At 38.5% G+C, this 25,089-nt stretch overlaps 1 protein-coding gene across 1 annotated transcript in view; it reads left to right on the top strand.

Annotated features, from left to right (window-relative positions):
- Positions 1-4,032: 4,032 nt before the first annotated feature.
- CACNA2D3 (calcium voltage-gated channel auxiliary subunit alpha2delta 3) overlaps positions 4,033-25,089 on the top strand; it is a 688,395-nt gene continuing 667,338 nt past the window's right edge. Inside the window, exons 1-2 of the mRNA XM_058170578.1 lie at positions 4,033-4,333; positions 4,948-5,029. Coding sequence (XP_058026561.1) covers positions 4,215-4,333; positions 4,948-5,029 — 201 coding nt within the window. The 5' untranslated portion in view covers positions 4,033-4,214. The remainder of the gene's footprint in view (positions 4,334-4,947; positions 5,030-25,089) is intronic.

The raw sequence follows: 25,089 nt of genomic DNA, 5'->3' as shown, positions 1-25,089 counted from the left end.
CAGAGTTGAGTAGAGTACAGTTTAATGTCGAGCTTATCATCCTCAATTAATGCCAAACAACCATGTAATCCAAGCTGGCCAAGAATTCTGGTAGTTGTGGTCCAAATATGTGTGGAAGGCACCAGTCTGGGAAAGCTGGTCTAAGGCATTGTTAAGTACCACTTAGTTAGCGACGTTAAGAAGTGGGAATCCATGCATTTCAGACAAGCATTTTTAATGGGAAAATATCTTGAAAACTTTTAACACCACATAGATTTAAAGCAAGCCGGGTAAAGTGGAATCTTTCTGAAATATTTCCTTCTCGCAGTCCCCACCTCTGGGTGGGCTACCTCTTCTTGCACTCGCTAAATTCCTTTTCTTCCCAGAGTCTCTCACGCAAAATTCATAATGTATCAACAATATCAGCAACAAGTACCCATCTAACCTAATATTACAATTTTCAGAAAGGGCATCTTCTTTAAACAGTGTCAGGGAGTTCTGTTGATGTTTTAACTAAAGTTCACCTTTCTATAATTTCAAGAAATTGTATGCCTCCAATGCCCAATGGAATAAACATGTATGAAAGGCTGTTTTAGCAATATATACCAGGGATACGTGTTAAAATGGTATACAGTTTAATCCTAAACATGCATTTTTTTTCTTAAAAAAAGGTTCTCTGCGGGATTCAGAATTGCATAGTAATTAGCCTCTAACATATTACTTCTCATGTGTATGAAATATTATTTCAAGCAAATATAGCTATTACTAGGATAACAAGCCATAAAAAGTAGTGACGCTAAGCTAGCTGTTCCATTAAATCTGCCACATCTAACTTTTTAGTTTAAGATCAAAATGTGGCTAACTTAAGCTGAATCCATTTATACTTTTGCAACTATTTGCTACCATGATTGTAGCGATTTAACATTTCACTTGCTCCAGCAGCTCCGGTTCTTCAGCAGTATAACCATCCCTCATTTGAAATTACGATGTTTCCTATCTCCTTTGAGAGCCAGTGTGAGTTAATGGTGAAGGCTGGAAACCTGGAGACTATGATTTCTATCTAGTTTAAGTGCAAAGCCAGCTGGGTAACTTTGGACCAGATATTTTTTCTCAGCCCTGGGAAGGAGCAATGGCAAACCACTTCTAAAAAATCTTGCCAAGAAAATTGCAGGGACTTGTCCAGATAGTAGTCTCTGATTGAAATGAAAGGGGTGGGGGGAGAGCAGCTTTTGACTGTTGACAAATATTGTTGTCTATGCAATTGTTGCATTGATTTGTTATGGTGACATATATAGTTTGATCAAAATAAGTGTGGTTATTTTTATACTTTGCATGCTCTTTTTAGCTGCTCAGAGTCATGAACCTGAGATGGATTGTCATTTAAATTGAGAAAAATATACCCTAGATTATCCATTGTTCCTTACTTAAAAACTGTTTAACACAATCTTTCATTCTGCCCATTCGTTAACACAGGTTGTCTCAAGGGTGCTTTTTTCAAGAGGCAACTGGACTTTCTACTTTTTCTTTGAAGACTTCAAAGGAAACTCAATGCATTCTTTTAGCAAGAATGAACAGCTGTCTGCAAGGAGCATAAATCCCTCCATTACCCACCATCCAGTCAGAGCTGAAGAAGCTTCTTGGATGAGAACTGAAATGTCTTTGAAGAAAAACCAGAAAGTCCAGTTGCCTCTTGAAAAAAAGACACCTCTGGGACAACCATGACCTGGGTGACTGAGAATCTCTATAGGCAGCTCACACAGGTTGGTAACAAAGGGATATTGGGACCATGTTACCTTGAAACCACATAGCATCCTATGCTGTATTAGGCTTCGAAGCATCCTTGGACATACCATCTGATGCTTATTTTATTTGAACTCACACCCTGTGAGTATAAAGGATCCTTGCAACAGAACCCTATTAAAGGTCTAGATAGCAAAAGCAGAACCTGGGAACATGTATACCAGTCCTACGAGAACAAAACGAAACATTTGTGGGAGTGCTTTAACTTCAGATAAATAACAAGACAGTCATGCACAGAGATGCCAAAAGATAATAATTGGGGCATCTCAAACTTATTCTGAGCTTTTCTGGTTCCTGACATGGAGAAATCTGAGGACACGGCACATCCCTCTCTACCTGTCTGCATGACTCAAGGAAAAAAAGGAGCTTGGATTCAGTGCCGGGCTGCAGTAGAAAGATATTGAGGGTGCTGCTGTGCAAAACAGCTTTGCAACTCTTTGTGCTCTCAACTTCACACTCGAGATGAGGGGGAAAAGTTATTTTCATCAGATAAAAGCATTGGCAAGGACTGTTGAATTGTGCAAGCTCAATGCGTTCCTAAAAATGTGCAGTGCCAGAAGCTTTTATTTTTCTCTTGAGGTGGCGTCCCTTTAAAAAAAAAAAAAAGACAAGAATGGCTGTCTGCACTGTAGGTAATGACCAGCATGTCGAAAAGGAAAGAGGAGATTTTTAATAAGGAGGGAGGGAGGGAGGAGACATTGACTTGCAGATTATAGTTCCAAAGAGTCCTTCTAATCTAAAGCAGTACTAACACCCAGGGCATTCTCTCTCCCCACCCCCTTCCCCAGGATGACTCAGCCCTGTTCCACTTCAGCTTCAATTTACCATTTCGGTAGCTTATTTACAATTTGGCAGGAAACTTTAGTTTGTATTTAAGGTAAGAGTTACCGAAGAGACAGGAGAGGGCAATGTAGTAAGGTACATTGTAAGGTGTCTCAAGTGTTCAATGAAAAAGAGAGAGAGGAGAGAAAAAGAACCTTTTCTTTCAGTGTCTGTCCCAGGCCGGCTCTGGCTCTCCCTCTCCCTAAGCCACAAAGTAGCAAAGCAAATAGCTTGAGCTCTTGCCCATCCTTTAATAAGGGGATTCCTCCACAAGGCCAAATTAATAATTTATTCTTCGGCTCCAGCAGCCACTTAAACTTGCATTGATTTCCTTGTGCGGCATTTCCTTTCTTCCAACCCCCTTCCCCCTCACCCCAACGCACCCCCCCAACCTCTCCATTTCAGCCAGATCTCTCCGATGTGGCTTCGTTTCATCCAAGATTCGAGCGAAGAGGCCCCTCCGGACTACTCAAGGACAAGGCGATGAGTTGACCAGACGGTCGAGTCCGGGCAAGCGGCCCGCAGGTTACCCCCTAGGAAAGACGCAGGAAGGCAGGGCCCGAGACCTTGCGTGCGCGCTTCTTCGCCTCTTCCTCTTCCTCCTCCCCCTCCCATGCTGCGACTTGGCCGCTCTCCGGGCGGGAGAGGTGAAGCGATCCCCTCAGCCCTCCCTCTCTCTCCACGGCTGCGTTAACAGCTGTCGGCCACGCAGCCGCGCGCTGCCTGAAACTAACCCGCAGCAGAGACAAGGGGCTGCCTTTGCGGCGCTCGGGCTTTTTGCAGCTTTTGCCGCCGCCGAGACCCGCGCGGACCCACCCGGCCACCTGTCTGGGCTCGGAACTTACTCGGCTCTAGCTCAGCTTCGGCGGGCTGATTTTCTCCCCCTCCCTCCCTCCCTTCCTTTTTTTGTCTTCCCCTCCCAGTGGGGGCTGCATGACGGCGCACGCCGCCGCTCCCTGGACAGCTTAGCTTAGCTTCGCTCCGCTCTCGCCACCGGCGAGAACAAGGCTGCGCGGGAGCTTCGCAGCGCTGTGAATAAAAGGCGCGCTGGCTGGCTGGCCCGCGCTCTCCCCTTACCTCACACGCACGGGCGCGCGATACAAAAAGCAGGGGACCCCCTGAGCGGCGTTGCCTTCGGACCAAAGTGAGCGGGGAAGAGAGGCAGGCGAGACCCTCCCGCCTCAGCGCTCGCCCCGTCGACGGCGGCAAGACATCCCCCACCCATCCCCCGCGGTCCATTCCCCGTCGAAGCCCCGCCTGCTTCACCACGCCGGGACGCTGCCAAGCAGCACGAGGTCCGAGAAGTAACTCCAGCAGCGCCTGGCGTTCGCCGACTGCAGGAGTTCAGGTTTCGACGGCCCGAGCGGCGGCCGAAGGGGGCGAAGCCGCAGTGCTCCCGCCGGACCCACCACCAAGGGCGCCGAAGTTTTGGGGTCCGCCGATTCTCTTTCCGAGACGGGGAAGAAAAAAACAAAAAGATGGTACCGTGACTGCTCCCCGACCGGCCTTTTGCTCCGCTTTCGCCCCCTTCTCTTGCCGCAACCAGCCCCTTCGAGCGGCTGAGTCCACCAGAAGCAGAAGCTGCCGAAGCTCGCGAGTGAGGAAGGAGAACCATGCCGGAGAGCGGCCGCTCGCTGCGGACTCTGCCTGCCTTCCTGGCTCTGGTCTGGACGGCGGCTAGCATCAGGCACGCCGGAGGGGCCGGTTCGGAGCAGCAGATCCCCTTGTCTGTGTGAGTGTCGCAGGCTGTATGGAAAAGGTCCGCCGCCGCCGGTTGGAATGGGTGGGGAGAGACTTTTCGGGGTTTTGGACGGGGGGGCATCGCGCTGGCTTCCGACCAGCTTTTCTGACAAGGGGGTCCTTGGAATTGGGGTGGAGGAGAGAGGTAAACCCCTCATCGCAAGCTTTCCGCCGTAGGAACTTTCGGCTGCGGCGCCGACTAGCTCCAGACGCTCTTCCATTGCAGTCCCGTTTCATATCAGACGATCGGGGATAAGTGATCTTGCAAAAGCGGATCTAGCATCCCAGTCGCTGATATATACAGGATATCTATATCCTGTAATTTGTGCCTCTCGTGCGTTACGGATAAGTTTCTCTTGAACTTTGGCCAAAAGAGGTCTTGCTCACGCCTTGCCTAGCAGAGGAGATCGATTTGAGGGGGAGGGTGGTGGTGTCTTCACTTCGGAATCGCCCCAATGTTGTTTTAAAGGGGAAAATCTGGGAACTGACAGTTCAGACTCTAGCGGGTAATTTATCTGGGTCTGCCTGTATGAGATGTTGTTTACCAAAGTGCGTAAATTACGTTTCCCTTTTTCAATATATGTCTCTGCCTGTTTTCCTCCGTAGTGTAAAACTCTGGGCCTCTGCTTTTGGTGGGGAGATCAGATCGATTGCAGCGAAATACTCAGGTTCCCAACTTCTGCAAAAGGTAAGGGTCCCTCTAGCTGTGGCTCACCAAAAGATTAATTCAAATGAAGGCGGATTTGGCTACTAAACAAACCAGAGGAAGAGCAGCCTTCATCTGGAGATTTTTCTCTGTTCCTTCTGACAACACTTTTTAACTGCCTGCTGTCTCTTTTCTGCTGGCAGAAACCACAATTTTCATCAGGAGGGAGATGATTTTTAGATTTTTAGATTACAGCCCATCCAATGACTTTCATTATCTCAGGTGAAGCTATTTAGAATGTTGCTGTTATTTGTTTTGATTACAGATGATGAAGTTAACCTCAGTTTGTCTCTTGTTCTCATTGCACACATGCAGTTTTTTTGAGGAAGGAGAAAAACTGGACATATTATGCTGCTTTGTTTAGTTGTACTTTTCTGCAACATCAACAACAAAAAGATTGACTGTTGCTTGTCATCTTTGTAATTCCCTTCCCCCCCAAATTATTATTCTTGCAGACATCTCAGGTCAGTGTTGGGATGTATCACATCATTACAGATAAGGAAAATGAATGTGGCTATCTCCCTGCTCAGCTGCACAGTTGGATAATAAGGTTGTAAAATAGTGCAAAACCCTCAGAAATTGGGCTAAGTCTACAGAAGTCTGATGAGTAAGGAGGATAGAACATTATTAGACCTTTTATAAGAACCTGCATCTGAGCTCACTTAAACAAACCTTATACTGAAACTTCATTGTTCAGTTAACGTGTGTTTAAATATAACTGTCGGTGAATACAAAATAAATGAGAAATCCAGGGTGGTGGTGGGAGACTGTAAAAATGTTTCAGAATTGCAGTTTTGTGTGATTTGAAAATAAAAGCGTTAGAGGCAAAGTTCAGATTCAAGACTGAAATGATTTGATCAAATTTAAAATGTTTTAAGAAAGGTATTTAGCTTTAAACTAACAATAGACTATGCGTTTTTGTTGGAAGGGTCTAATGCAATTCCTATCAGCAAGCTGAAACACTTTCTTATTCATGAGGAATTGTATGACAAGCTTTTTCCCTATTGCACTGGTGAGGCAAACAACAAACTTTTATGGTTCAGTAAGTGTAGCTGATGCAGTAAACCTAATGATGATTGTGGAAACATAATAATCAAACACAAAAGCTCCTTGTTTTTGTTCTTTAGCACAAAGGTGATTTGATTAGAATAATTGGCAATACCAATTGCTGGGATTTATAAGTATCATTGAAATTATTTAAGGTACTTTTCTCAATCCCCTTGCGATATTGGGCATTTGAAATAATATCTGCTTCATAATCAGAATGTCTTCTTTGCATGCTGTGAAAGAAAACCTCTTCTAAATCAGGATAGACGCGTATACTATACAATGGCTAATTTCTATATCAGAGCCAACCCTGAGATTATTGAAAGATGCACCCAGTTTAGGAAAATATTGTCCCTAGGTATCCAGTTAAGATTTTAATTTGGGAATTCTGCCTTGATTTAAACTCTGTGTTTTATAAGGAGAATCTCTGACTGTTTAAACATTGAATGTTCATTTTCTACACATTTCATAGTAAATCAAGAATGCAAAAAGTTATCTTTATAATAATTCTTTTCTCATTTACTTTAGAGCCTCCTGAAATGTGGAATATTTGTAGAAGTCAGATGCCTTTCTTTTGGTTGACGTATTGCAGTGTTGTAATTAGAAACTATTACCATGCTCATTTTACATTTTCTTTATCATTTAGTTTCATTGGCTAGACAGTTTTTCAGCAGCTCGACAGTACTGTATTTAATTCCCATCTGGAGATTTTTGTTTTTGATGTTGATACACTACAACTAAATGAAACAGGAAATACAAATGCTGAGGTTATTTGTATTCAAGGTTGTACAACTGATGGTATATTTATGGTGTCCTTGTCTTTGGTTCTGTACTTTTAGATATTTAATTCAATTTTATTTTAATGTCAGCTTTTTTGCATTCAATCTATACATTTTTGTAACTGCAGAACCAAGGTAACTGATGTCTGTTACACACAGTTTTTATCATCCTATAAACATTGCTATATAATATGTGTCTTGTCTTTTTGGATATATAAGAATTGGAGCTTTCAAACCATAAATATTCACTGGAACAATAGTGATCAAAACTATTATTGCAATGTCACAATTGCACAATCTGAAATGTGAAACTCTCTCCAGTGCTATTCTGGTGGTTAGGAATACATTGGGTTTTACACTGTTGTACATTAACACAAGTGTTACTTTATCTCTCCCCCCCTATAAAATAAGAATAATGAAAATACTGAAATTCCAGATATCACATTCAAGGGGTCTTAAAATCAAGTAAAGAATTAAAGTGATACCCTGGTCCATGCAAGTTGATTTTCAAGGTAACTAAATGGTTCATAAGCATATATTGTAATTTGTATTTGTGCTTTTTTTCATAAAAGGCAGAGAGTGGCCTTTGGAAATAAAAAATTTAAATTTAGTCTGATCTCCCTCTGAAGTACATTATTTTATATTTTGGTTTTAGTGGATAGCTTGCATTTCATATGGAGCCACAGTGTAATATTATATTTTAGAAGCTAAAATTATTGGAAGATTATATGGATAGCGACATGTGAGACACAGCACTACACTGCAGCACTGTAGCCATCCAATCTAGAAGCAATGCAGAGAATACTTGAGAGGACACATTTTCTATTTCTCATTAATTGTTCTGGAGTAACAAGCAAAATATTTTTGGACATCATCATCATCATCATCATCATCTCTATTTTGAATCTACTTATTTGAAAATAAGATTTGCTTATTTTAGCACATTTTATTTTATTGTTAGCATACTGAAGTTCAAAACCTGAATGATACAAAGAGAAGATTAAGTCCTCAAAGCACTCTTATCAATGCTACACACCCCATTTACTTATATTAATGGGCTTCTTTATGATCAGGGTTGTCTTGATCTATATAGGCTGCATTCTCAGCTACCCTAAATATTTTCTTATTCCAAACCTTCTATTTCCTCTACACTCATGCAAAGGACCATAATCCTTTGACAGTAGTGTCTTGATAAAATCCAAAAATATTCCTAATAGTTCCTGAATTCAGTAAGAAGAATTCAAGACAGATTCCTTTTCAGCCAATGCATTTTCATGCTTTAAAAAAGAAATGTCTTCAAGTAAGTTTGGTGAAATGGCTAGTTTTCTAGTTTCAATTTCAATTGTCATCTAGATTTGGCACCATCAAATAAATTGTCTACCTGCTTAGTTGAGTGAGGCATTATCTTGACTTACCAAACACTGCAGTTAGGTCCAAATTAAATATGGAGCTGTTTTATTACAGTCAAGTTTAGATGAGCGGATTTTAAGCATTCATGATTTTATGTATATTTTGAAAATGTATTTATTTCAGACTAACACACCTTAAAATGCTGTATTTCCCAAGTATGAGGCATAATTCACCATGCATAATAACCTTTCAGTTATACAAGTGCATTCTCATTCTTTTTGGTTATTTGGATGAACTTCTCAGAGAATTAGGCTCTTTGTGGATATTGAAGATTTGAATGACAATAAGGTTGCATTACAATACTTCACTCTAATAGATAGTGCTTTCTGCATTAAAGGAAGGATTTAAAGATATGGGAGGTTGCTATTTTGCCTGCTGTCAAATGGGTCTGAATATTAACTATTATCTGGATAGGTTTATGCGCATTTCAGTTACAGTTTATCATGAATTGCTTTTCTGGCAAACAGTTGTCTGTTTGAGCAATAGCTATAAAACGCAAGAGACAGAAATTGTTTATATTTTCTTAAGTTTAAAAATTATATATAAAGAATGGTAGTTCAGGTGTATTTTACATATTTCTTTAGCCATGCCCTGTTTTCTCACATCTCATTCGTATACTTTCTAACACGTATACATACTGATACTCTTGATAGCTTAGAATCCTCCACCTTTATTTATTTATTTTCCTAGGTATGGAATGGGCTCATTGCATTCATACCTCAAATGAAATCAATTATTTCTGAAAAGCTATTCAAGAATTCTGCCATCGTCCTACCATGGGCCAATGCAGCACACATTAATCACCTACATCAGGCAGTTGTCTTTGCGCATGAAGAGGGGCTTTTTGGGGAGGGGGGAGGGTGTTGCCTAAGCTTAGGTCTGCACTGCAGGTGTCTGCCTGGTGCAGGCACTGCTGCACGCTGCTGATAAGGCTGCTTTCAAGACAGCATCAACAAAATTAAATCCACTTTCTGGAGTTAGCGGGACCGCCCCTGGGGAAGCATATGACAAAATACATCATGTTTTCAAGTTAGATGCCTAAAAAACATTTTTAGTGTCCTTAAAAAAGATCCAGGAGAGACTTTTGCAGGTATAGGAAGTGATTCAATTGGCTTTCTCTTGTTATTTCCCATCATGGGAGAACTAGTAGAAGAATTGGGCAAAAGTTTCATCAAGTTTAAGTATTATAGACAAAAACTACATCTTCCTTGTTGAATTCACCAACTGAAATAGCAAAGATAAAAGTAAAGTTCCGTTTTACATACTGGTTGCCTTCATACAATGTGCTTCACTATGTCCTGTAAAGATGTTGGCGATATATTTGAATAAGGTGCAACCCTAGCTAGTTTTAAGCTTATCTGAATATATTTGCATCTTAGTATGTTATGTGAACTTAGACCACTTGGTTAATTAATCATTCAGTTCATTGTGATAATTTAGACGTTGTGTTAAATGTATTGAATGATCATAGTCATATTTGATAAGTTGATGAGATGGGTTTCTTCTTGGGTATGTAAATGCATATAATTGGTGAGATTATATAGATTTAGTGTTATGTATATTAGATAAAGCAAGTGCCTACAGGAATATGGTCCAATGTTAAGCAGCTCTTATAGATTGGAGTGCAGGTAAAATATTGATTGTAGGTTAAAACAGAAATAGTGTAGGAGAGCTGGCAATAAAAACAAAGATGATTTGCCGTAGAACGTATTTGCTTCTTCCCATTTCATTGATCATAGATTATGAAAGTTGTGCAAAACTTCAGAAGAAGTCTGCTGAGAAAAGTAACATTGTGAACTAAGTAAGCAGCAAAATTTATGCATTGATGAATTAATATGCAAATTTCACTGGCATTCATAGATTTATGATGAAGTCATTACAGACAGCTTCCAAGTTTTTTTGGTAAAAGAGGAAGCATTAACAATAGAGAAATAAAATAAGGGTAAGTGAAATAATAGTCTTTTGTTGAGTGGGGGAAGTTCAAGAGCTGATTAGAAGGAAGATTAGCAGTTTATGGCAAAGCTGGACAGAAAACAAGAAATAGCTAAAGAGAAGCTTATCCAAGAATAATTTAGTTCTGTGTTGCATTCTCCACTCCCGGTAAAGTCCTTTGAAAGGACTAATTGAAGAGCTGCTATTAATTTTTATTTAGTTACTCTGTTCCTTCAATAGTTTAGGCTTATGACTTTATTGTATTTCCAATGAAGCTCCTGATGTTGCCAATGGAGTTGTCCAAAGGTATATATTATGTCTGAAAATGTGCGGTTTCACTACATCCAGTGTTTGGAATGATGCCATTGATGGGGAGGCTTCATCAGATTCTACATGCTTAATAGGAAGTTTTATTTATTTATATGATTTATTTATTGACACATTTTATGGATGCAAAGCAAACTAACAAATTGTGAAATTGCATAGAAAATATGACATAATTCATTTCACAACTTAGTTTTATTCTAAACTTGGTACCCCTAACATAAAACATACCACAGCTATGGCTTTAAACACAAGATTCTGGGTAGGATTCCATGTGTGTCCTTTAATCTAACTCTTAGATAATTTGATTTATTTTTTTCTTCATTCTCCATGCAGATGTTTACTTAGGACAGTGAAGACACTGTATGTAGCAAAGATAGGGGCACATTTTATGTCATATGAGGATGCAGTTGCTTATTCAGTGAGTTACTTTTAATTGAATGACCAATATTCTTCAGCCATGGTGGTGCAGTGGTTAGAATGGAGTATTGCAGGCTAATTCTGCTGACTGCCAGCAGTTTGATTCTGACTGGCTCAAGGTTGACTTAGCCTTCTATCATTCCAAGATCAGTAAAATGAGGACCCAGATTGTTGGGGGCAATATGCTTACTCTGTAAACTGAGAGAGGGCTTAAAGCACAGTGAAATAGTATATAAGTCTATTGCTGTTCTTCAGTATTTGTTACCTTCTCTTCTTCAATATTTTGTGTTCTTCTCTGTAAATCAAGAAGAGTTGATAAACGGGAGTATGATTTCTGCTATCCACCATTCCATCCATTCTGCTATGGAATTGAATGCCAAATAGTGACCTGGAAAGAAGGACTGGCGTTCATGTCTCAATACATTCCAGCTAAAGAAAAGTGACTATTTGCTTCAAATGCCTAAAGAGGTTTAGTAATAGATCCATACCTCCTTTTTAACTATCCCTGTTTCAGGTCAATTAATATTCAGTTACTGCTGTATCTGGTTAATGCTGTACATCTTACTTTCAGTTTTAAAACACATAATGGGTAAGTTAAATTCTGAAAAGAAATCATTTTATATTGATCCAGCAAAATGTACTCCAATCATCTTGACGTTAATTGCTTGTCTTTCCCCTTTTCTTTGCTTACTTGGTTTAAAAGAGGAGAAAAAACTCCGCAGAACATCATCATTATTGTAAGAAGGGTCAGAAAATTATGAGAGTTCTTTCAAATTAAAGGAAGTCATGAATGACATTCCCATCTTGTGTAAGTTTCATTTTGTAATGATAATTGCTTCACAGTTTTAGGCCTCCAATGTAACAGCTTTCAAGACAAGATGAAGAGTTATAAAAAAACATTTTTATTTTTAAAATATTAATTGTAATTAATGCACATAATATGAATATTATTATTAGTGTTTTAAACTTCAGTTTATACACAGTTTCCATTCATATATGTAGCTGTTACAGGATAAAATATGCAAGGATATCAAATTGCTTTCTAATAGCAGATTTGAAAATGTTTACTTTTTTCTATATGTACAAGGACACTGACGATGTTACCAAGCTGGGCAATGAAATATCTGCAAGCAATCAACCAATCTCAGAGAGCACCAAGGACTCCACAGTTCAATCCTGAGCTACAAATATTGTATTGGAACAGTTTTAGAAGTTCGCCCCTTTAAATCTTTGCACATATTTAGGCAATTTGAGCTAGAGTCTGGAGAACTATTTTAGGCTCATCCAAAGGCTCAGAGGGTGAGTTTGACTTTCCTTCTCCTTGGAACAACAGGTCCCCTGTGTCATAGCATTAACTAGTTTTGAAACCTATCCCAGTTTCTTGAAATATTTGTTGTTTGAAATAAAGAGCTGTGCTACCTGAAATTTATTTTTGAGCACTGTGACCTCAAATACTAAATTGTAATGTATCCTCCTTTTCTGATCCTTTGCATTTATTATTGCAGAAAAAAAAATGTTGGGATGTAAGGTTGGTAAAATATCATGGGACCTTTTCATTGGTAGCTCTAGCAACTCTCCATCTGAAACTCTGCATATTAAATACTACAATGTAGCAATCACTGATTCACCATTTACTAATCAAAGCAAATCTACCATCCTTAAGGTCATAATACAAGTGTTCCAGGAGTGCTTCTGTTCACAATTAATAATTTGTGTGTTTCAGTCTATGCTGAGTGAAATCTTTTTGCTTTGTGTCTTGATGAATATATTCCAAAAATCAAATAAGCTTTTTTAAAGAGTGTGTTTGTATATATGTAGAGAGGGAATAACTATTAATATTAGCACCTTGGTGTAGTAGTTAAGGCGATGGCCTAGAATTTTAGTCCTACCTTAGGCATGAAAGCCAGCTGAGTGACCTTGAACTAGTCACTCTCTGACAGCCTGACCCACCTCACAGGGTTGTTGTAAGGAAAACAGGAGGATGAAGGAGTATTAGGTATGTTGGTTGCCTTGAGTTATTTATAAAAGTAATACAGGTGGGATAAAAATCTAATACATAAGTAAAATAAATATTAAGCATGTTTTTTTCAAACTTAGAGTGACTTTCTTATTCCTATTTTCTTTATTTTACTTACACATCGTTAATGAGGGTTGTGTAGGCCTTCTTTAACCAAATATATTTAAATCCTGTCTTTCTCCCATCATGGAAGAACATGATATAAAATGGATAGCTAACTGACCTCATGCCATTAAATTTAAAACATCTGAAGAATTTGGCTAGCTTTTTAATCGAACCAAACCATAGTTTGTTTGCTGTTAGTTTAATTTGTGTGACAGTAAGCCCAGCCATTGTGACTTGTAAATCATAGTTTATGAGTCGATATGAGCCCAGGAAGTTGTGAACTATGCAATAATTTATGGTTAAACAAAACATAGCTTTGTCTGATGTGTGTGCATATATTTAATTTCCACAGTGTTACGGTTATAGATATTCTGGCCCAAGATTAAGTTAGTTTTATAAGTCAATAGATTTGAGCTCATGATCAATTTAAACTGCAAGGATATCAGTGAGTGGCCTAGTCATAGAGCCACTCTACTTTAAATTAAATCTACATTAAATCTACTTAAAATGAAAGAGAGAACTCCACCATGCAATGCAGGAATAGTATATAAGAAAACCTGGTAATTTATTGGCTATAAACAAAAGATGACACAAATTCATGATGATGCTATATCTTGCTCTGCCTGTATGGTCAGAACTAATCAGTGAGGTTCCAGGATAAGTAGGAATTTCAGTGTGTCTTCCAAATCCAATACAGGTAGTCCTTGCTTACCGATTGGGTCGTTTATTAATCATTTAATTTTATGATGATGTTAAAAATAGCTTTGCAGCCAATCTTTGCATTTACACCCATTGCAGTTTCCCAAAGTCATGTGATCACCATTCAAGCGTCTCGCAACTAGCTTGTGAGAAGCAGAGATAATAGAGAACACAGAAGTAAAACTGCAAATTGTGATCACATGATGCCTTGCTTAATGACCAAAGGGGAAGTGACATAAGTTTGTGATGATATGACTATGGCACTAAGTAACAGAGTTGCTGATCCCAGTTGTGGGCACTAAGAAAGTAATACCTGCATGTGTAAAATAAGCAGTATCCCTGGTTGTGGGAAGGGTAGTGTCCCTGCATGGCCCCAGAACAATGAAAAGTGCATCCCACACTCCCAACAGAAGCACTTTTTGTCCATGTGTCATTTTGATGAAAGCAAGACCTTTATGCAGATGCCCATGGTTAGCTTTATGCACCTTTACTGTCTTCCTACAAAGCTTTTGGGGGAAAAAATGGAAGGATCTGACAATGAAGGGATGCGGTGGCTTAGTGGGTAAGACGCTGAGCTTGTCAATTGAAAGGTCGGCAGTTCAGCGGTTCGAATCCCTAGTGCCACGTAATGGGGTGAGCTCCTGTTACTTGTCCCAGCTTCTGCCAACCTAGCAGTTCAAAAGCATGCAAAAAATGCAAATAGAAAAATAGGGACCACCTTTGGTGGGAAGGTAAAAGCATTCCATGCCCCTTTGGCGTTGAGTCATGCCGGCCACATGACCACGGAGTCATCTTCAGACAGCGCTGGCTCTTTGGCTTTGAAACAGAGATGAGCACCGCCCCCTAGAGTCGGGAACGACTAGCACGTATGTGTGTGGGGAACCTTTTCCTTTACCTATATCAGCAATCATTTGCTGCGTGTACCACACATTTACATATATTTTCTTCATCAGTTAGAAACTTATCTCAGCACAGGTGAATGAATGAAAAAAATAAATAGATCTCACTTATTCCATTTATCTGTGAGTATTTTTTTTCATACAGTTCTGATTGTTTCTTAATAAATCTGATAATCAACCACGTATTCTGTTTGTCTCGGTGGAAAACAATATATTTAGATTTAGGTTTTTTTTAAACTGGAAGAAAAAGGTAATTTCAATTCATTTAGTACTTGCTCACCTAATCACAGTCTCAATTACTATTTCACAGCATTTTGCATGTATGGGATGTTACCATTATTTTCATGATTAACAATGGAAGTGCAGTGGAAATATGCTTTCAGATTTGTTTATAGTACATTTGCATTATGCTTCCAATAACACCTTTTAATAAGTAGCTTTTAAATGGAAAGAAAAAGGGAAAATGAAAAACGTTGATGGGTGGTTGTTGTTTATCTTAATTTTCTTTTAGGATTCATCTAGAACTACTTTGGTCAATTTGCATTATTTAGGGAAGAAGATAAACTTTCAAGTCCCAAAGGTGCTATTTTGAAAGACAACTAGACTTTGTTTTTTTTTCCTTGAAGATATTCCGCTTCCTATCCAAGAAGCTTCTTCAATTCTAACTGAATGGTGGAGGATGGAAGGATTTATATTCCTTGCAGTCATCTGGTCATTAACACTCATTCTGAGAGTTGTTGAGGCCAGGTGGAGATTTATCTGTGCTCCCAGGGTCACCTGGATAGTGCATATAGGTGTAGAACCTTCTTGGAGCTACTGAAAGAGTTGTGTTGTAAATAGGAGATAGGTATTGTCATATCCCTCCTACTCTGTTAAGAGAAGGCTGTTCAATCTTAATGTAGGGGGCCCCTTTGACCCCTCTTTCAAACAAATGGTCCTTTCTGTCCAGAATGTGGAATCTGCTGTCTTTAGAAAAGACCCTGCTGTCTTCAAAAAAGTGACCTTTGTCTTTCAAATGCAGATGGATTGCTGAATCTTGTCCTGATGGGTTTGTTCTCCTATATTGTGCCATGTGTTTGTGAAGTGGTTATTTTGTTTCTCCAATGTACAGATATGTACATGCCTCACTGCATTGTAATGCATATAATATTCACAGTACAATGCTCAGTTTGTGTCTAGCTATTTTATCTTCAGGTACTCAATACCAACACAATATATACACACACTTGAAACCCAAAAATACTGTATACTAAGGCAGAAACTTGTTTGCCCCAAGGACAAAACACCCATGAAAGGCTAGAATTTAGATTTTCTCACTTCTGCAGCTTTCTCTTTGTTATTTAGGCACCATAAAAAGAAGAAAAAGTTGCTATAATTTGGTTTGGACATATGTTTTCCCCTCTTATTCCAACTATTGTTATATATGTATGTATTTACTATCAGTTTCCATTTTTATTTTAAAAATATTTTAAAATTATAGATTTTAGATTACCATAATTTTCTGATTTCCAAAGTTGCCTTGATAATATTATAGGAAGAGAGAGAGAGAGAGGAGAAGATTGTATCTTACTAAAATGTTTTGCATATTCATCTCTTCTCTCATACATGTATATACCTCTCTTTCATACAAATGAGAAATTTTGGGATCAGCATGGGCATTATTACACATTCAGCACCTTTAAGATACATGGACACACAGAAAAAGAGAAAGACACACTCAAGCAAAGCTTGCAATCTTAAGAGGAAACATGTATGTATAGGAAAGGCATTCTTTGAAGATTGTTTATTACTGGATATGTTGTAGGACTGAAATGAACAAGGGATTGGCTGCAGGCATATGTCTAACCTTCAAACAACATTATTATGGCATGTGATGAAATTATTGTGATTGATTATGGTCAATCACACACAGAGCTGAACGGGACTTCATAGGTAATTTATACAAGTGTTTTGCCAATGCAGGAAGTAATAATAATTATTAATAATAAAAGAAGAAAAATGGCATTGGAAGAATATCTGAAGGACAAGTGGAGAAGATGTATCGAGTTAGCATATCATGAAGACTTAGTGAATACCACAGAGACAGATCTGGTCTATGGAAAAGACCAAATGAAGAATAGAAAACAGACATGGTAAGGCAAAGTATTACATGGCCAGTACATAAGGAAATTAGCAGGCAATGTAAATAACAGAACTTGGTAATGGCAAAGAGCAGGAAAGTTGAAGAAAGTGGCAGAAGGGCTGATTCTTTCTTTACAAGACCAAGCCTTAAGAACAATGTCCTATGAGCCAGTGAATACTTCAGCTTCAACCAAAACAATACAAGAACACACAATAGATACAAACTCATGGTAAACTGATCCAAACTAGACTGCAGAAAATACGACTTCAGTAACAGAGTTGTCAACACGTGGAATGCATGCAAACTCTGTGGTTTCTTCTCCAAATCCCCAAAACTTTAACCTTAAGACTGTCTACTGTAGACCTTACCCCATTCCTAAGAGGTCTGTAAGGGGCGTGCATAAGAGCACCAGCATGCCTACTGTCCCTGTCCTAATGTTTTCTTTTATTCATATCCTTTACATGTGTTTATAATTATGTTTACACTTGTATCTATCATAAAATACATGCTTGACGAAATAAATAAATAAAGAAACAAATGCATATAAAGCCGGAATTGAGAAGACAGCAACAGACAGCAAATGCCACCTCTGCAAAGAAGCTGAAGAAACTGGATCTCCTAATTAGTTGCTGCAAGAAGATCACACTGACTAACTACAAACAATGGCATGACAAAGTAGTAGCAAGAATATCTGCAAAAAATACCATTTGACTACAAGCAAGAACTGGTGGGACCACAAAGTAGACAAAATAGTAGACAAAAGAAACAAGTGCTTTGGGATTTTAGATAAGACCTAACACAGTAGATAAGGAAGTCAAAGTCTGAATAGTAAATTACCTGGAGACAGCAGAATAGAAGAGAAAGAACTGGAGAAAATCACAAAATACAAAGACCTGCAAGTAGAAGTAGAATGACTGTGGCAAGCGAAAGCAAAGATAGTACCTATAGTAATAGGTGCCTTGGGTGGAATCCTGAAATGTCTGGAACACCATTTAAACACCATCCGCATTGACAAAATCAGTCAAATGTAAAAAGACAGCTTACTTGGAACAGCTTAACCTGCAACAGTACCTTTAATGTTATTATAAAACAACATCTGCCTAATCTAGATCCTTGGGAGGGACTTGATAGGTGGACAGAACAGGCAAATCCAGTCTAAATATTTGGCTGATTATGATAATACATTACATTTAGCTGTTGCCCAGCTCTTAATAACTCAGTCAGCCACTGCAATATCCCTAATAGGTGTACATTCAGCCTGTGTTCACAAACACCTAATGGAAGGAATGTCAATTTTTTTAGTAGACTGAATTAAATTGTACTGATTCTGTTAAAATGAGTCCTCTAAAATTTCTTCTCAGTGTCAGCCTCTTAACCATCTTCAGGACCAATATTATTTGCAACTTTCTTCTCTTTGTTAATATTCTTCATGAAACCCGGTATCCAAAGCTGGACATTGTCAAGGTTCCAGAAAAACCTCTTCTGCATAAAAGCCATTGTTTTTCAGAGTTCTTTACTAGCATGAGGAAACTGGCACACGATGAGTGAAATTCCAAAACTGAACTTCCGGATTCTTTTCCCAGTTATACAAACCCCAAGAGTCCCACCCCCCTGACCCCTTTGATGGTCACATGGTCCCACGTTCTCCCAGTTCATTCGAATATCTTCTCGCCACTCTTCCTGCAGATGTGAACACCATCCGACCTTGACCGCTTGAAGAATGTTACCATACCCCTCAGCCCCCCTTCTTCCCCTCAGGGGAAAAATGTGGCAGCGTCTGGAAACCTAAAGTCTAGTATGGTTTCCAGGCCTGACAGACATAACACTTCAGTAAAAAAAAAAAAGAAAGAAAAGAAGACATAGACCATTATTATTTTTTTATTCATGTTCTTGTCTTATGTTGTCTTGAAATTACCTCTTATTAGTCAAGGTGTCACCCATTCCACATGTGCACATTTTTCAAAATGTAGAACTTTTGATTTATTTATGGAAAATTAATTGTATTTATATCCCGCCCTTCTCCGAAGACTCAGGGCGGCTTACACTATGTCAAGCAATAGTCTTCATCCATTTGTATATTATATACAAAGTCAACTTATTGCCCCCAACAATCTGGGTCCTCATTTTACCTACCTTATAAAGGATGGAAGGCTGAGTCAACCTTGGGCCTGGTGGGACTTGAACCTGCAGTAATTGCAAGCAGCTGCTATTAATAACAGACTGCATTAGTCTGTTGAGCCACTAGAAGTTGTAAATGCTCCAATACTGGAAATTTTTAAGAAAATGTTGGATAGCAATTTGTCTGAAATGGTGTAGGGTTTCCTGCCTGGGCAGGGGGTTGGACTAGAAGACCTGCAAGGTCCCTTCCAACTCTGATATGATGATGATGATGGTGATGATGATGATGATGATGATGTCTGGGTATGTCTAGTATGATGAAAAGAAGGACTAGGGGTGACATGATAGCAATGTTCCAATATCTCAGGGGCTACCACAAAGAACAGGGAGTCAAGCTGTTCTCCAAAGCACTTGATGGCAGAACAAGAAGCAATGGGTGGAAACTAATCAAGGAGAGAAGCAATTTAGAACTAAGGAGAAATTTCCTGATAGAACAATTAAATCAGTGGAACAACTTGCCTCCAGAAGTTGTAGGTGCTCCAACACTGGAAGTTTTCAAGAAGGTATTGGATAACCATTTGTCTGAAGTGGTGTAGGGTTTCCTGCTTAAGCAGGGGGTTGGACTAGAAGATCTCCAAGGCCCCTTCCAACTCTGTTATTCTAAAGTTCAAAGCTTAATAGCACCATCATATCTAGTTCATATTCTATCATGTTGTCAACATGATATTGCTGGGAGATCTTCCTAGCATTGTTTTCATTAGTTAAACTAATAAATCTGTTTAAATTATAAAAAAAATGTTGATAGATTCTCTTCTGCCTTTTCTACCTGCTTTATTCACCACTGGTTGGACTTCACTGAAGATAGTCTACAAGGCAACTGCTGTATACCTAGGTTCATTAAAGCATTTCATCTGTTCAGCCATAGGTAACATTTGCAGCCAGAAGAGAAAAGTGGATAGGATTAAGACATAGTTTCTGGGGACCAGAAAAAAATTAAAAAGTTGCTTGTCAGCAGCCCAAGTTAGGGAAGGAGGGAGAGAAACAGAGAAGTGAGGATGAATGCCTGAGTTGCCATAGTTACTTGATTATTGTTGGGTAGCATCTTTTGGACGTTCTCCATGAAAGAATTCTCCTTCAGCCAAGAGGTCTTCCATTATCTGCCTACTTATGCAAAGACAACTTTCTATCAGATGGAAACAATAAAATAGTAAAAATAATAATAATAATAATAATAATAATAATAATGTATCAATAGAATACAATTTCTCCTCAACCCTGTTAGCCTTTCATAAGGCTCTAAAAACTTGCTATGTTCCTGTGCTTGGGGTGCTGAATATATTAAGGGCCCCATTTCATACATGGCTCACTGGCCCAAGTATCTTGTTCCCAGAATATTTAATCTAAATGTTTCTATTGTTTACATTTTTTTAGTATTTTTTATTGTAAAAAATACAATAAATTTTTTTTTTTAATTTTAAGCAGCTGGAGTCATTGACTGAGATGGTTGGCTATAGAAAATGAATAAATGAAGGAAGTAAGTAAGTAAATAACTGCCACTGTGACCCAGTTGCTTGGCTGAATAGTAGGTTTTGCTGCTGGAATTAAGCCAGTGTTGCCTTCCAGAGAGGATACTTCAGGAACAACATGCTAGAGCTGTTTATGTTTCTTAATTATTCTGAGAAAACTGAATTATGATAGGGATATAATTTTCCAAACTAGTACTATGCCATAGCTTCTTAAATTTTGATCTACTGCTTTTTAAGTATTGCATTCAGGGTAAATGAATGAGTAAATTTACTGCTAAAATGATTTCATCATTGAATATTTATTGAGAATTCTGGAAACCCTAGTCGTAGTCCAGATCTGGAAGGCATCTAACTGTTTGAAGTTGCCATAGAAGAGAAAACATAAGAATCTTGCTGGGTCAAGCTGAGAATTCAACATTCTGCATCACATAGTGGCAAATGGTTGGATCTGGGAAGCTCTGAAGCCTGGACAGGAGAGTGAATAGATAGCCTCTTTTGCAGTCCCTTCCCAGCAACCAGTAGAGAAGAAATGCTGATGATTATTCAGTAGGCACAAAACATCCCTCAGTATTACTAGCTGTAAAGAAGCTGATCTTTCACGCTATGTCCAGTCTTCTTTTAAACTATCCAAACAGTCTACTGTACTTGTGCACAAAATTTAATTATGTGCTGTAAGAAGTATTTCATTCTCATAAAGCTAAATCTCAGTGTATTTAGTTTAAGTTGGCAGTCTCAAGATTAATATTGTGAACATGGGGTGGGGGGAGAGAACTTTTCCCCACATTGCCTATATAATCCTCTCAGTAGTGGGTTGCTACTGGCTTGCTCTGCATCGGGTGAACCGGTAGCGGCAGCGGCAGGAGGCTCTGCCCACCCGCCCGGATGCTTCTGTGCATGCACAGTAGTGTTGCACAAGCGCACTCATGCACAAATCAATAACAAACTAAATTGAAACCCACTACTGAATCCTCTGCTATGTTTCTCGTTACCCTCCTTATTTCCAAACTAAAGTGACCCAGTTGTAGGTCTTTCTCTTAAAAAGGGAGCAGTTCCACTTCACCAATCATTTTGGTTGCCCATTTTTGGTTGCACTTTCATGCCTGTATAATATTTGTTTTCAGTGCAGTTGTCAGAACTGTACACAATATTCCAGTTGTGGTATCATAGAGCTGTGGTGGCGCAGTGGTTAGAGTGCAGTACTGCAAGCTACTTCTGTTGATCACCGGCTGCCAGCAGTTTGGCAGATTGAATCTCACCAGGCTCAAGGCTGACTCACCCTTCCGTCCTTCCAAGGTGGGTAAAATGAGGACTCAGATTGTTGGGGGCAATATGCTGACTTTGTAAACCGCTTAGAGAAGGCTGTAAGCACTGTGAAGCGGTATATAAGTCTAAGTGCTATTGCTATCACAGTAGATTGTGTAAGGCAACTTTTGTATCAATAATTCTTTTTTGAGTTCTCTTCCTAATGATTTCATATGTGGAACATGCCATTTGATTTGAAAGTCTGAGAGGTTTGCATAAAGTTATTTGAATGGTTAAACCTTTAACAAGGAGTTACAGATAACAGATAAGGCTGTTAAGAAAGGACTGCTTTTGCCTATGTAAGATGAACATAGTTATAATTTGTAGTCAGGATCTTGCCTGTGGGAGGTGAAGATGATTATGTAGCAAGTAAACTCCAATGTACTGGTCAAATTGATTCCATTCTTACTTGAAACACCTTTTTGGTAACAGATAAACAGGAATCATAAATCCTTTTGATTCCCATAACCTCTTGATGGAATTATAAAAATAAGAGCTTCAGAGATTTACTTAAAAATAATGGCTAGAAATAATGGCTGGTGCATTATCTTCTCTCTTTTCTGTTAAAATGTCTATATATTATATTATTAATGGTGCCACAGACTCCCTGATGCTGATGTAGATATGCTGATTAGAATCAGTGATTAAAAAGCACAATCACTAACTCTGGTAGATGTATCTTGCTTTTTCCAAATCCTTGAAGCATTTTTAATGATTTGTTTTGGTTGAATATATGATAACACATGTACATACACTACAGGAAAAGAAATGAAAATATTCTGGTTTGTATCTGGAATAAATGGGCTTATTGGTTTAAACTGAAATTTTATTACTAATAAATTCCTACTCATAAAACATACATTTTTATTTTCAGAAAATTCTCTACAAAATTATCTGAAGAACAACACCAAATTTCATTGAAAATTTTGCTTTCAGATTAGTTTGATACTGTGTTTCTCTGAAAATAAGACCCTGTCTTATATTTTTGGAATATAATTTTTATATTTTTGAAGTGCTTGGCCTTATTTTCGGGGATGTCTTATTATTTTGGGGTGTGTGGAGCAAGACCGGGCTCCTCTTGCTGTCTTACCTGATTTCCAGCTTTGTCTCCCAAACCCTAACCAGAGGAAATGGCAGGGACTGGCTGCCCATGCATTTAAATATTTTTGGGGAAGGCTTATTTTCGGGGTGGGGGGCTTATTTTAGCACATGTGCTCAAAAGCCCAATTGGGCTTATTATCAGGGGATGTCTTATTTTAGGGGAAACAGGGTATCTGTTCTAGTCCTACGTCTTAACAATTTTCCCATTTCCTTTACTGATTGTAAATTTCAACATAGAGATGAACTAATAGCTTGAAATTATTTCTTTATACTGGTATATAGGATGCTGATAATTTATCTTTGTTTAAAGATAATAGCTAGAGATAGCCAGCCAGTTAAGTTTGGAAAACAACAACAACAAACAAGAACAGCTTCCATTCTGGGATGATATCTGTAACACCATCAAACATCCAGATCTGCCTATCCCAGGTTCTTGGTAAGGACTCGATAGGTAGACAAAAATGCCAAACCAGTCTGAACATCTGACTGACTTGGTGATGATCGATCAATCATCATCATCATCATCATCATCATCATCATCATCATCATCATCATCATCATCATCATCATAGTTTGAGCCTAGCTATTTCTAGACTAAATCCAGCACTCTAATATGCTACCATTTATTTTTGTCCCCTTGGAAATTATGAGTTTCAAAGTGATTTTTTTTATTTAAATAAAAGAGAAAGTAATTTCAGCATGCTGGCAAATGTGAAAAAGCACGCACATAGAAACTTCTATAGCGGTACTTTTTTGCAGTTTTGTTCCTCCTCCATTTTGATTTGTAAACTTTTGCCATACCCTAAATAAATAAATAAATAAATAAATAAATAAATAAATAAATAAATAAATAAATAAATAAATAAATAAATAAATACATTGTTGCTTTTTACTTTTTTTCTGGCCAAACTTTGGTACAAGATTCTAAAATTACCTTGTGTCCTTGAGTTTTGCTGTTTCTTACAATAAAGGGAAACATATATTCATGTATTCATTCTTTTCTAACATTTTTGAATATTTCTTTTGGTGATGTGTTGGTATTATTGCCAGTTTTAAATATCAGTCTCATTTAAATTAATTATAGCCAGTAACTTATGGTAATACTCTACCTACAGTAGATTAATTGTTGTATTTGTACCAGCAAATTAATCATTAGGATTAGCTGATACATAAACCACATGAGCAAATAAACAGAAGTGAGTTATTTCTTACAATGCTCTACATTTCCCATGAGATGCACTCTATTTGTTTTACCTTCGATTGCATACTCCAATTTTGTTTTAGCTAAAACATTAATTTGCTAATTTTGGAGTCAGGTACAGTTCTTGCTATCAAAGTGTTGTAATCCAATGTCTTGAAATCAGAGGTGTAAATCATTTTGAAGGATGCAAAGAACGTGTCACTTAGGCCAAAATAGTCCTTATTAGAATGAAATCATTGTAAACATTAATAGATTGATAAATAAGCATGTGCCTTTGCATTTTGAACTATGTGCAGTGAGTCTTCTTTTTCATTAGGACAAATTGTAAAGACACATATTTTTAATAAGAATTTCACTACATATGCTGGGAATACCCATGAAAGCATGTGAGAGTGACTTAATCTGAGTACAGAAAGAATGCATAATTAATATGATACTGTGTTTTTCAGGAAACTTTCATTCATGTGAATATCACTTAATCTTTCATGTATGAAACAGTTTTGGAGAAAGATAGATTGGTTTGATGCAGGAGGGAGGGAGAGAGGAATAGGAAGAGTGCCTGATAGAAGGATAGAAGGCCTGAAGAGAGGGATCTGAACTGCGGTGGCACAGTGGTTAGAGTGCAGTACTGCAGGCTACTTCTACTGCCTGCCAGCTGCCTGCAATTTGGCAGTTCAAATCTCACCAGGCTCAAGATTGACTCAGTTTTCCATCTTTCCGAGATCAGTAAAATGAGGACCCAAATTGTTGGGGGCGATATGCTGACTCTGTAAACTGCTTAAAGAGGACTGTAAAGCACTGTAAAATGGTATATAGTCTAAGTGCTATTGCTATTGCTATCTTATTTGGCTATAGTTAAGAAGTGGGTATTTCCTCTTCTTCCACTATCCAAGTTTCCCAGCCAAGAGGAGAGACCATTTGAAAGAGGAAAAGGTTGTCAACATCAATCAATAACAAAGCCAATGCAAATGAAAGGAGAGCAGGGAAAGAGCAGGGAAGGACAAGGTTAGGAGTCAGATGAATATAAGTAGATAACTTGA

Source organism: Ahaetulla prasina, chromosome 2 (genome assembly GCF_028640845.1).
Source record: "Ahaetulla prasina isolate Xishuangbanna chromosome 2, ASM2864084v1, whole genome shotgun sequence".
Lineage (NCBI taxonomy): Eukaryota > Metazoa > Chordata > Lepidosauria > Squamata > Colubridae > Ahaetulla > Ahaetulla prasina.
The sequence above is the reverse complement of the archived record's forward strand: the minus strand, read 5'-3'. Positions and strand labels throughout refer to the sequence as shown.